This window comes from Brassica oleracea, chromosome C3 (assembly GCF_000695525.1).
Source record: "Brassica oleracea var. oleracea cultivar TO1000 chromosome C3, BOL, whole genome shotgun sequence".
NCBI lineage: Eukaryota > Viridiplantae > Streptophyta > Magnoliopsida > Brassicales > Brassicaceae > Brassica > Brassica oleracea.
The window spans coordinates 28,973,794-28,987,730 of NC_027750.1; the positions used below are offsets into that span (position 1 = coordinate 28,973,794).

The 13,937-nt window shown below is 35.6% G+C and overlaps 3 protein-coding genes across 3 annotated transcripts; 1 reads left to right on the plus strand and 2 right to left on the minus strand.

Moving 5' to 3' along the window:
- The first annotated feature begins 4,199 nt into the window (after window positions 1-4,199).
- LOC106336326 lies at window positions 4,200-5,692 on the plus strand. The gene has a single exon (XM_013775127.1). It carries the CDS (start codon window positions 4,318-4,320, stop codon window positions 5,524-5,526), a length of 1,209 nt encoding a protein of 402 aa, XP_013630581.1. The 5' UTR covers window positions 4,200-4,317; the 3' UTR covers window positions 5,527-5,692.
- Window positions 5,659-6,195, minus strand: LOC106336327 (photosystem II 5 kDa protein, chloroplastic-like). The gene has a single exon (XM_013775128.1). It carries the CDS (start codon window positions 6,110-6,112, stop codon window positions 5,792-5,794), a length of 321 nt encoding a protein of 106 aa, XP_013630582.1. The 5' UTR covers window positions 6,113-6,195; the 3' UTR covers window positions 5,659-5,791.
- Window positions 6,196-9,837: 3,642 nt separating this feature from the next.
- On the minus strand, window positions 9,838-12,779 carry LOC106328870 (NAD(H) kinase 1-like). The gene is made up of 10 exons (XM_013767404.1): window positions 12,628-12,779; window positions 12,210-12,369; window positions 12,022-12,141; window positions 11,715-11,914; window positions 11,488-11,604; window positions 11,274-11,368; window positions 11,060-11,166; window positions 10,912-10,985; window positions 10,742-10,820; window positions 9,838-10,647 (listed from the first exon to the last, which is right to left on the minus strand). The coding sequence occupies exons 1-10, from the start codon at window positions 12,652-12,654 to the stop codon at window positions 10,016-10,018; spliced, it is 1,611 nt and encodes a 536-aa protein (XP_013622858.1). The 5' UTR covers window positions 12,655-12,779; the 3' UTR covers window positions 9,838-10,015.
- Between the last annotated feature and the right edge of the window lie 1,158 nt (window positions 12,780-13,937).

The following is a 13,937-nucleotide window of genomic DNA, read 5'->3' on the forward strand; positions in this document are numbered from 1 at the left end:
GTGCTTGTATATATAGATTAAATCCTGCCGACATACCGAGGAAATTCCGACGGAATTCCGACGGAAAAGGCTAGTTCGTCGGAATTTCCTCGGAATTTTGTAAAATCCCCCAACGGCTCTCCAACGGCTATAATATTTCCTCGAAATTCATCGGTTTTTTCCGAGGAACACATTGTTCCTCGGAATTTCCTCGGAATATTTCGACGGACTGAGGTTTCCTCGGAATTCCGTCGGTATATTCCGAGGATTTCATTTTCCGTCGGAATGTCCGTCAGAATACCGCTGTTTTCTTGTAGTGTTGTTTTTTGTCCAAATGAATCTTTGACTTGTTTTTCTTCTTATGTTTGATGATGTATCAATTGCAGCCATTACTTTGTTATTCCATTGTGGATAGGAAATGGTTACATGCGTATTGTGTATGCTCAAGGTTTGTTAATATTCTTTGATCTCATAGTTAAATTACAAACTAGTGATATTAGCATTGGTTACTGATATTAGCTTTGGTCGAGATGGTTATTAATATTAGCAATTGAAACTGAATTGAGTTGTGTAGTAATTTAATGATATTCGCTTTGGTCAAATGAGCTTTTAATGTTAATTTCGTTGTTTGTTGTGCAAGGATGGGTGATGTGCATTCATTACCGAAAACACTCTCTCTCAGAAACGGATGCAACATCAACAAAGCATTCATTACAGAGCACACTCTTCCATTTCACAGTTGGCAAGAGGTAACTAGACTTTAGTATTGCTTTAGTTAGTTGAATGTGTGTTAGATATTGATTAGGTATGGAATTAAATTGACATTAATATTGCTTTTGTTAGTTGCTTTGCGTTGATGCGATATGTATTTAATTGTATATGCTTTACTTTGGTGTAGTATTATGTGGTTGTTTTAGTTGTAGGTAAAGGCATTGACTGCCATTAACATAAATCTGAAACTTCAACAACTAAAAACTTCCATTAACACAAACTTTAAAAGCTTTAAAACTTTCCTTTAAATTGTGAACAAAACACGCCATTTCTCAATAGCTTTTTCCTTCTCTTTTGTTCTTTCATTCTCCTTTAGACAAGTTTATGGATCCATATAGTGAAAACTGTAGCTTTCAAAACCTTTTAAACAGTCAGCAACCTAAGACCCAACACCCTTATGTACACCCTGTTGGTGACACGTTCTCTGCATCGGATGCCTCTGTCTTCGGTTCACAATGGACTGAAGATGGCAACGACAGTGCAGAGACTGAGGCTGTGTCCGAAGTTAAAGGGAGACGTAAATGGTCGCCAACAGAAGATGGTGTGCTCATAAGTGCTTGGTTAAACACCTCCAAAGACCCAATTGTAGGGAATGAGCAGAAAGCAATCTCATTTTGGAAACGGATTGCAGCTTATTGTGGTGAGAGTCCTAAGCTGGATGGTTTGCCAAAGAGAGAGCAAACGCAGTGCAAACAGAGGTGGGGGAAGATTAATGAGGGAGTGTGCAAGTTTGTTGGCAGTTATCATGCTGCAACGAAGCAGAGATCGAGTGGACAAAGTGAGGATGACGTTCTGAAGATGGCGCATGAGATTTTCTACAATGATTACAAGGTTAAATTCACACTGGAGCATGCATGGTTGGAGCTTCGCCATGATCAAAAATGGCGTGGAGCTTCTTCTGATAAAGTCCAGTCTTAAAGAAGGAAGTTAGATGGTGAATCTGCTCAGTCATCAATCCATGTTGGTAAGGATGAAGCTCGGCCTGTTGGTGTAAAAGCTTCAAAGGCCAACGGAAAAAGGTCAGCAAGCAAGCAAGCGAATGTGGAAGAGGAAGTGAATGATAGGGTGGAGTTTCACAGCCTGTGGGAGATAAGGCAAAAAGACTTTGCTTTGCAGGATAAGCTTAAGGATAAAAAATTGCTTGACAGCCTCATTGCCAAGACAGAGCCACTGAATGAGCTAGAAATAGCTTTGAAAAATAAGCTTATTAAGGAAATGTTTGCTCTTTAGTTTAATTCGGATCTTTGTGTCTTTGTCTCTAAGTTTGTTTCTTAACTTGAAATAGCTTTGTGTCTTTGTTTGTTGAATTTGGTTCTTTCTGTATGAATTTGGTTCTCACTTGCGTTTTGTCCGAGTTTGTTACACATGATATCTTTGTTGCTGCTTGTTTCTTACTTTTGCAGAGTACATGTGACTCGTGTTGCTGCTTGTTTCTTGTTTTTTTCTGTCACATGGTGCTGATACAGGTAATTGAAATAATTGACATTAAGACTTTTTTGTTGTTCTGTGTATAAATGCATTTAATTCAGTCAAGTGTTCTTGCAGGTGATACGAGAAGACCCTGTTAGTCAAGTTGTGTTTCCATGTGATAGAAGAAGCCAAGAAGAAACAGTTGGCTGGCCATGTGAAGAAGAAGACAAACACCTGTTTCCATGTGAGAGAAGAAGCCAAGCAGAAACAGTTGTGTCTCCATGTGGCAAACGCCAGTTCGCAACTTGTGTTTCATAGTTTTTCTTTATAAAGGTTCCATTACGCTTCCTGATTGTAAACAAACAGAAACACTTGTCTGTCTTTATATACCTCTCGTTGTAAACCCTTTGCCATTTCTCTTCCAATACCAAAATTTACAAACCCTTTGCTTTACCATTTCTTTTTCTTTTGGGCTTATCATTTCTCTTGGTTGCCTATTTACAGTTGCTTTTTATCATATTCTCTAATGGCTTCTTCTTCCGATAATTTTGAAGCCTTTATGGATGAAAGATTTGATCAAATTTTTGATCAACAATTTGAAAACCTTCTCATTCGTAATGAAGATCGCCAAGAAGCACCAACGTCCAAAAAGAAACGAGCCTACATAGAAAGACAACGAGAACAAGGACACATACAACTATGGATTATTTTAGTGAAGATGCAACATATCCTTCTCACATGTTTCGACGCCGTTTTCGAATGAACAAGCCCTTGTTCATGCGTATTGTTGATCGCCTCTCTGCTGAAATCCCATACTTTCAACAAAGAAGAGATGCTACTGGAAGGTTCGGTCACTCTCCTTTACAAAAAGCAACGGCAGCAATTCGTATGATGGCATATGGTTGCCCAGCTGATGCGGTCGACGAATATCTCTGACTTGGTGAGACCACCGCGCTTTTATGCTTGGAACATTTTTTTGAAGGAGTCATTAATTTATTTGGAGATGAGTATCTAAGAAGACCCACACCAGAAGATCTTCAACGACTACTCGATATTGGAGAGGTACGCAGATTTCCTGGGATGATAGGAAGCATCAATTGTATGCATTAGGAGTGGAAGAATTGTCCGACCGCATGGAAAGATCAATATACACGTGGATCAGGAAAGCGAACAATTGTTTTAGAGGTTGTAGCTTCACACGATCTCTGGATAGGACATGCGTTTTTCGGACCTCCGGGTACCTTAAACGATATCAATGTTCTTGATCGATCACCGGTTTTTGATGATATATTACAAGGTCGAGCTCCAAAAGTTAATTACACTATCAACGGACACAAATACCGTTTGGCTTACTATCTCACGTATGGTATTTATCCAAACTGGACTACTTTTGTCCAATCTATTCGATAACCGCAAGATCCGAAAGCATCCTTATTTGCTACACGTCAAGAAGGTGTTCGTAAAGATGTCAAGCGTGCTTTTGGGGTCCTGCAAGCTCGATTTGCTATAGTCAAAAATCCTGCTCTTTTGTGGGACAAAATAAAAATTGGAAAGATAATGCGAGCATGTATCATTCTATATAATATGATCGTGGAAGATGAACGAGATGGGCACACTCTGTATGATCTATCAGTTTTCGAACAACCGGAATCAAGCCGAAGTTCACAAGTCGATCTCAACTTTACATCGGGGATGCCTTCAAATGTCGAGAATATTATGAGCATGCTGACCATTCGGAATGAAGTCTGAGATAACAAAATACATCAACGATTGAAAGCTGATTTGGTTGAGAATATATGACAAAATTTTGGAACACATCAACATTTCAACTAATCGATTTTTTCTCGTTCACGATTTGTATTTGTATTTTTAATATGTTTTCATGTCATTTTTATTAAAAATTTTATGTATGCTTTTATTTTAAATCATTTTATTTAAGGAAAATTAAAAAAAAAATTAAAATTTTAAGAACCTCAACGGAGGTTCTACGAATGGAGGATGAAAAAATTAAATAGATTAACAACGGTTCTAAAACTTTCAAATCACACAATTAAACACTAGGTGCTCTTAGGGCGAACAGTTTATTAATTGCTTTCCTCGCTCCAAGAGAATATACTTAAAAACAAAAGGTTTATCGAAACCCTGACGGTTACACCAATGGAGGCGGCGAACAAACAAATCCCTCTTTCCGATGACCTAAACTACCAACAATGGGCTCCAATCGCGAAGAAGAAACTAGTGGAGAACGGAGTATGGGACGTCGTCACGAGCGGAGTCCCCTTTGATCCAACGAAGCTCCCAGAGCTAGCGGCGAGGATCAGTCCCAAAGAACTCGCCGAGTGGAGAGACCGCGCGATCAACGACATGAAAGCACTCAAGATCCTCCAATCCTCCCTCCCAGCTTCCACTTACCGCAAGACCTTCTCCGTCGCTTCCGCCAAGGATCTCTGGGATCTCCTCAAATCAGGTAACGAAGCACCGAATCGTCCCAAGTTAACGAAGGAGTTCGACGATCTCGAAATGTACGACGGAGAATCGATGGATAGTTACTTGGAAAGAGTTTTGGATATCGTCGAACGGTTCCGCCGTTACGGGAATCCGAAGTCCGACGATGAAGTCATCACTAAGCTGTTGACCTCGCTGACGTGGCCGTACGATGAGGCGGCAACCGTGCTGGAGGAGATCATGAGTCTTCCCGATATGACTCTCAACGATCTGATTGGGCTTTGCGGAACGTTTGGAGATTATCCCGTGGAGTTCACGATCGGAGAGCTGAAGAAGTCTCGCAAGAGCCTTGAGAAGGCCAAGTCTGAGCAGATGTGGTGCGGCTTGTGCAAGAAGTACGATCACAATCAAGAAGACTGTTACCGCAGCGACACGAGCGGCCAGTGCCATGTTTGTGGAGCAAGAGGAGGGGACTGTGCGAGAGGCTGCACGGTTAAGAAGAACGGGAAGCCTGAGCATTTGATGTTGGCTGTGACTACGGGCGATTTTGCTTACGAGGATGGGATGTGGATGGTGTACTCGACTGCTTCGGACCACATGACTCCGTATCTGAAGCAATTCACTACGCTAGATAGAACGTACAAAGCTCGTGTTGGGATGGCTAATGGAAAATTTATCATGGCGGAAGGGAAAGAAGATGTGAAGATTACGATGAAGGGTGTGAGGAAAGTGATCAAGAACGTGCTTTTTGTTCCGGGGATTAACAGAAACGTGCTGAGTATTAGTAAGCTGACGTCAGGTGGAGGTTCGGTGGAGATTGGTGGAGGGGAATGCACTATTAAAGATGAGACTGGGAAAGTGTTTGCTAAGACTAGGTTTGATGAGAGAGGCATTGCTCTGCGTTTGAAGGTGATAAGGTAATGTTGTGGTCACCTCTTGATAGGTTTCTGCTTGAGTTTGGATTTGTCTGGTGTTACAACCTAGGCCGCTTTAGTTTTCAGAAACTCTATTGTAATTCACTATGCAATTGCTTCTTTTAAGTTCTTATAATAATGAAAAGAAGACGAAATCTAGTTGAAGATTATAATATTTTGATCAAACATATGATTACATACCAAATATGAGAAATTTTACCGAACAATAGAAAGAGAGATAGAGAGAGGGACATGAAAGGTGGATGGTTGAATCAGTAGCGGCAGATCTTGGCGGTAGGCATTGTGACGCAAACCTGAGCGTATTTCTTCTTAGCCGCCTCCGTCCCACGCTTGGGCTCCTCCTCGTCCGCCATGGCTGCTTTAGCCAAGGAACAAACGGCCGCAGCTGCAGCATTGAACATGAGATCCCTCCTCATTGTGGTGCTGGTCTGTTCCTCCTTGGTCTTGACTTCTAAGCTGGTTGTGTTCTCGCTCGTTGAGGCTCTGACTACGGACATCCTTCGTCCGCTGGTGGCTGACGGAAGCTTCGCGACGGCCGGGAGGAATGTTGCTGTCATGGTCATCGATGCCATTGATTGAATCCTACGTTAGGTATCTGCTAGCGCTTGTGAGATGGTTAAATGTGTTTTATGAAGTTTGGAGGTAATATGAGTTTGTGGAAAGCGTTGAGTTTGATGAGAAATTATCTATTTCCTTATCCAAATGTGATTTTTTGCCAATGGGTTGTTGCCACGTGCCATGTTCTATCTTTGTTGAGAAGAACCATGAGAGGCTCTCGCAAAAGTAGACTAGATACTTTTTGTTGTGCAGCCCACATATGGATCCATATATATGAAAATAACTAGGTGTTCTATCCACACATGCAGACATAGTATTCTTATAGATATTTATCTGTTTATAACTATTAAATCAAAACGAACGTAATAAATTATTAATTATGTTTTAAAAAAGATAAATCAAACATTAAACTTTATATTTTATAGTAAAATATATTATTTCAGATAAAAACACAACATATTTAAGAATTATCTTATGTTTTAAAAATATATTTTATTTTTGAGAATTTTATTATATTTACTTATAGTCAATTATCAAATATAACATATAAATAAAATATTATTAATATATATTCATTAGTTTTTATAAAATTATATATATGCTTATTGTTGTGTTAAATTTTAAAAACATTAACATATATTTTAGAAAATATATTTATTTGATTATCATTTAATTATAAATTGTTTTATATCTAACTATAAATTTTATAATAAAATATTATTTTCAGATAACAACAAAATATATCTAAGAATTATCTTATGTTTTAAAACATGTTTTAATTTTTGAAAATTTTATTATATTTATTTATAGTCAATTATCTAATATAATATTAAATATAATAGTATTAATAGAAATTCGTTTTTAATTATTTATATTTTTGATAATTCTTATTATTATTAATTTTAATCACTTTTTTAATCAGATTGATTTGAAATTCATTTTTATTTTTTGACTAATTTATATAATTATTTATTAAGGGTATAAACGATATTAACCGCTCTAACTTTTAACGTGAGAGCTCCAGAATTATCTTATGTTTTAAAAATATATTTTATTTTTGAGAATTTTATTATATTTACTTATAGTCAATTATCAAATATAACATATAAATAAAATATTATTAATATATATTCATTAGTTTTTATAAATTATATATATGCTTATTGTTGTGTTAAATTTTAAAAACATTAACATATATTTTAGAAAATATATTTATTTGATTATCATTTAATTATAAATTGTTTTATATCTAACTATAAATTTTATAATAAAATATTATTTTCAGATAACAACAGAATATATCTAAGAATTATCTAATGTTTAAAAACATGTTTTTCTTTTTGAAAATTTTATTATATTTATTTATAGTCAATTATCTAATATAATATTAAATATAATAGTATTAATAGAAATTCATTTTTAATTATTTTATTTTAGATAATTCTTATTATTATTAATTTTAATCACTTTTTTAATCAGATTGATTTGAAATTCATTTTTATTTTTGACTAATTTATATAATTATTCATTAAGGGTATAAACGATATTAATCGCTCTAACTTTTAACGTGAGAGCTCCGTTGCAAAAATTTACTCGTTTTTAATTATTTATTTTTTTTGATAATTCTTATTATTATTAATTTTAATCACTTTTTTAATCAGATTGATTTGAAATTCGTTTTTATTTTTTGACTAATTTATATAATTATTCATTAAGGGTATAAACGATATTAACCGCTTTAACTTTTAACGTGAGAGCTCCGTTGCAAAAATTTACTCGTTTTTAATTATTTATTTTTTTTGATAATTCTTATTATTATTAATTTTAATCACTTTTTTAATCAGATTGATTTGAAATTCGTTTTTATTTTTTGACTAATTTATATAATTATTCATTAAGGGTATAAACGATATTAACCGCTTTAACTTTTAACGTGAGAGCTCCGTTGCAAAAATTTACTCGTTTTTAATTATTTATTTTTTTTGATAATTCTTATTATTATTAATTTTAATCACTTTTTTAATCTGATTGATTTGAAATTCGTTTTTATTTTTTGACTAATTTATATAATTATTCATTAAGGGTATAAACGATATTAACCGCTCTAACTTTTAACGTGAGAGCTCCGTTGCGAAAATTTACTTCGCAAATAATAATATAGATATTTATTCATTAGTTTTTATAAAATTATGTATATGCTTATTGTTGTGTTAAATTTTAAAAAAATTCACATATATTTTAGAAAATATATTTATTTGATTAGCATTTAATTATAAATTGTTTTATATCTAACTATAAATTTTATAATAAAATATTATTTTCAGATAACAACAGAATATATCTAAGAATTATCTTATGTTTTAAAACATGTTTTTATTTTTGAAAATTTTATTATATTTATTTATAGTCAATTATCTAATATAATATTAAATATAATAGTATTAATAGAAATTCGTTTTTAATTATTTATATTTTCGATAATTCTTATTATTATTAATTTTAATCACTTTTTTAATCAGATTGATTTTAAATTCATTTTTATTTTTTGACTAATTTATATAATTATTCATTATGGGTATAAACGATATTAACCGCTCTAACTTTTAACGTTAGAGCTCCGTTGCAAAAATTTATTCCGTTGCAAAAATTTACTTCGCAAATAATAATATAGATCAGTACAAAGAGCGAAATCCTTTTTGTCATAAACACATTCAAATCGTAACACTAAGCCCACCAATTAGACCCCTAATTCCTTTTGTGAAGGCCTTTTATAGTCTAGTGAATTAATAATGTTTTGTGAGGATGACTGTTCTGTTGCATTACGAGCAGTAGCGGCCCTTGGCATAAGCATTAGAAGCATCCGATTCCGGCCCTTGATAATTAACAGAAAGTTCAGTTTATTTATAAAATATCTCAGTAGGTTAGATGGTCAAGCTAGGTAGAAAATCCCCTCAAGGTGACGGGTTCGACACCACCAAGCGGCTGTGGCTGATTTTTTATCTTTGGGCTTCCAGCCTTTGTTTTTGTAGAGCTTTTCAGGGCCGGGCCTGATTACGAGTGTCTACTGGTCATAGTATGGGCACCGTTTGCTTGTGTCAACTGCAGCCTGCAGACATGTCATTAAGTCTATGGGATATCTCACCGGAGAGAAGATTACTAAGACTACTCTTCAGCAGACTCCACTGCACGCTCGCCTAAGCTTTAAGTTCACATTCTCTTTGTCTTTGGTGCCTGCCCTCATCTGCTCCGATGATAGTTGACTTTGAAATTGGTTGTACAACTTTGCTTCCAGTTGCTGTGCCTAAGATGACTGATGTATTAGCTCTCCTCCGCAACGCAGTAAATGTCCAGAATAAGGTTCTCTTTCTCTCCAGCTGCAGCAAGCTTTAACAAGTTAGGGGATCTCGTTTATGTAGGGAATGAGCAATATCTTCTCATGAATTTACATGACCGCACCATTGGGATATATGAGAATCTTCTCTCATCTAAAAATGTTCTCAGATCACTTGGGGACTTGGGTAAGAACATAGATGAGCTTGATGGTGTTGAGGAAGACTGTTGGATCGAAATGCTTAACAACACTCTTCAGGGAATTCCATATATGTGGTTGGTTGTATGCGTGTAGGTGAAAACATTCTAAGTGTTAATAAAGATGAATAAGTTGACAATTTAGACAGTGGAAAAGGATGCCCAGTGATTCAGATATGTCAGTGGAGGAGCTGCAGAAAAAGCCATGGAGAAGGCAAAGCCATCAAACATAGTTATTGCTCATAAGTAGTCATAACAGCTACATACTACATTTCCTTTACACCCAACTAGATTGTCTCGCGGAACCCATCACTTTCCTTTATTTATATGCATGCGGATGGATAGATAGATAGATATATAGATGTCAGTACTATATATGTATATGGTTTTTAGAGTAAAGGATAAATAGTGTCACGAGGGCCGTCAGAGGACTGAGTCTTTCTAAGGTTCCAGTGAAGACCATCATGGATGCTGCGTAGGAAGTCATGAGTAGATTCAACCTGGCAAGCCGTCGAGACAGGCCACGGCGCAATGCTACACACTAGCGCATCCCCTGCTTCAAGCTGTTTCCTACCTTTCCCATCAAACGACACCCACGCAGAGCTTCTGCTATTGAACGGCACTTGCACTCTCACCGTCACATGGTCCGGTAATATCAGTGGCCGGAATGACAGTGAATGCGGACAGATCGGTGTGAACAAGATCCCTGGAACCTGTGGATGGACCATTGACCCTCCAGCTGCCAGCGAGTAAGCGGTGCTACCAGATGTTGTAGAGAGTATAAGTCCATCGCCTTGAACACATGTGACAAACGAGTTGTCGCAGTAGCATTCGAGGTTTGTGAGGTAAGATGATATCCCACGGTCGATGGTGACTTCGTTGAGAACAAGCGTGTTCTCCTCTGTCTCGTAGTCATGCCTTGCTTTATCTCTGATGATGTGACACTGCAACCTGTGTCGCAGTGTAATGCTTATTGGACCCTTTAAAACTGCTTCGAGACAGTCTCGGTATTGTTCGCTGTCTGTGGTATCATAAAGAGTTAAAGAATAAAAGTTGTAGTGACAGATAATGCTGTTTATAAGAGGCTGATGAAAGAAAAATATATATAAGGATACGGAAAGGAGTCATGAATCCAAGAGATCCCATGGAAAATGGAACAATTGGAGGCACTGGTCCTTTGAACATTGATGCTGCCTGTTAATTAGTGAAGACGTTCCATGTTATTTATCATAAAAAGGGACAACACACAGAGATGTAAACTTAAAGACTGAGATTGACTTTTTACCCATAGAACAGTACCATCCCCACCAAGAGTTATAACAAGGTCAATCATTGGGTGTAGAAGTGAGATTTCTTTGTCTGCATTTAACAATTGGTAACAATGAAGCTTTAACATGTCTAAGCTTTTAAGACTCGTCTCATATATCTTTTACCATCTTCCCAAGTTTGTACAAAGTCGAAGGAACTCGATTCTGCTAAAAGCTCTGCCTTCACTCGTGGCTCCACGTAAACGTTCAATCCTTTGTGCTCTCTCAACCATCTGAAGTGGAAACAAAATCAAAATGTAAACTTCATCTTATGGATTGTGTAACATAACAATCTTAACGAACGATCTCTTTCTGACTTTGCAGAGGTATAAGTACAGACCTGAGCATTTCGACAGAAAGAAGTCGTACAGAAGTTGAGTTAGGTTTAGTGAAAATAATCACAGTTTGTGGACTGGTCTCCCATGTCAGTGAAATCTGAATATTACAAGTTGGTTAAGTTAGTCTATATATACTTAACAAGTATGCAAGGAACTGAGAACAAAAGCATAACTCTCTGGCAATACCGCAGCAGCATTAGAGACAATAGTCCAGACCTGTTTACTACTACGGTCAGCTGTAGTGATATTCCCGCTCTCAAACGAGACGATTTCTTTTTTGTGTTGATCATTGGCCTGCTGCCCCTTGCATCCCCATGAAAGCTTAAATGATGCCTGCATCAAAGTTAAAACAAGATTCTGAAAATGTAAAAGACCACCTATGTTTTAATAACTTGCATATTCAAAAGATAATAAGCAATAGCTGGATCGCAACAATTATTTACCTTTCGCTTCAGTTTGTTGTTAGACCCATTAGGACTGTTAGATTCACCACCATCTTGCAGAACATCATGGGAGCAAATACGCTCCAAGGGATACCTTCCTGACTTCCCATTCTCCTGACCATGACTCCGCGGAGACTTGGCTAAATGATCCATCCCCTTGCTACTAGATTCATCGGCACACACTCCATTCAACGGCGGTGCTGTGATACAAACCAGAAAAAAAAACATACATATTACTCAAACCAAAGCTCTACTAGAACTAATTATTGAAAGTCACTTAGAATGGATAAATCATTCAAAGCTAAACCTTTATTCAGCAACTCTTGGTTCTTGGACCTCTCCAACTCATATCTTCGCTTCCACTCAGCAGCCTCAGCTTGAGCCAATGCCTTACCTTCAGCAGATCCTCTTAAAGCCTTTGCAACAGCTACACAAAGCCTTAAAAGTGAGTCCTAACGACAAAGAAAACAACAAATAATCCAAAGCTTCACTTACTTCTCAAAGCCTCTGAAAACTCAATGAGATGATCATCTGTTGCTAGCATAGGAGTCTGCTGAGTAAGAAGCTCCTCAACAGCTTTCTCTGATTGAGCAAGTGAAGAACCACTTTCAGGGTTTGATCCCAAACTGTTTGCATCTCCATTTCCAAGAGCGTCCTGCCAAGAAAATTGAATAAAGTTAACAATGTTCTGATTCAAAGACATAACCTTTGAAGATAAGACATAACCAGGAACAGTTTCATCACTATGAGCTGAAGAGAAACTAAGAAAAAACCTTTCTCACATTCTCAATTTCCAATAAAATGAGATCATAAAAATCCCCAGAGAGAGAGATTTTACATAAAAATCAAAACTTTAAGACGAAAAAAAAAAATAAACAGTAGAGAGAAATCAAAACACGCGAGATGGAAGTACAGTGTAATTGAGCTTGTAGCTCGACATTGAATTCTCTATGATCCAAGAAGAAGCTTATGGATATTTCATTGTCAAGACGGCAGATTTATATACAGAGAATATGTAAAGGAAAGGAAGGAGGAGTCGTAAGCAAAGCATACAGCTTTTTTATTTTGTTTTTTTTGTGGAACAGTAATTGCTTTGAAGTTAACGACCGAATCTCACATATTTTTGACCCCAAGTAAAGTCTTCTCTTATATTTAAATAACAAAATAAAAAGAAATATAATACTCACTAGAAAAGATTTCAGATATTTTTCTTAAAGTTCTGTATTTTATACAAATAATATTTTAAGAGATCATAGCTTTCGATATTCAGATTAGGAGAGTCAAATATTGTATTTATATAGAGAAGATGGTTTGAATACGGGGCACAATTAGATTTTCTTTTTTGGTTTTCTTACATTTTTCATGCAACACTAAAATTTGCTCTCCATTTTTGTAAACAATTGCGATAGTCTTGGATCCACAATTCCATACTCCTTCTATTTTATAAAATGCTATTTTAATGTTTTATTACAATAATTGTTATTTTAGAATCTAATACAATTTATACATATTTTTATTTGAATATTTATTACAAAATGCATTGATATTATAAATAAGTATTTATTTTCAAAAGTTACTAGTTAAACTAATATAATTATTAAAGACATAAATGAACTTTAACTTTTTTTTTTTTTGAAAAACAAATGAACTTTAATTATTTCCTTAATTTATATGAAAAATGTCAAAATAATGTAAGTAATCCTCCACGAGAATCATTAATTAACTTTCATGTCTTTTTTAGTTCATAAATCATTTAACGTGTGGTTTGTTAGTCAGACTGGACTACTGGTTGCGGGCATAATGAAATGAAATGTTTACTTTAGGCTCCTAATTCTAAAACTAATATATAGGTATATATGGGTTGCGAATATTGTTATTAATTTTTTAAAAAAATATTTTTACTAAAATTATCTTTAGCCTCAAAAATCTCAAGGATACTAAGTTGCTAGAGGAGAAGATAATGCATGCTTCATGTAAATGGTTAGTCACCAATACGAGAAAAGTTGGGGTGCTTCTTCTGAAACTTTCGGAGAGATAACGTCAAGAATTTCTTTGAACCTTTTATAGTGTATTGCTACATTCAAGTTTCCATGGATTTTCGATTAATTATAAGAGTTTGGTTGGTTGGGAATTTCAGTCCACATATATAGTTTATATTTGAATTTTGTATGATTATCTTTCGGAATACTTTATGTACTGATCGTTACGTGATCGAATTTTATA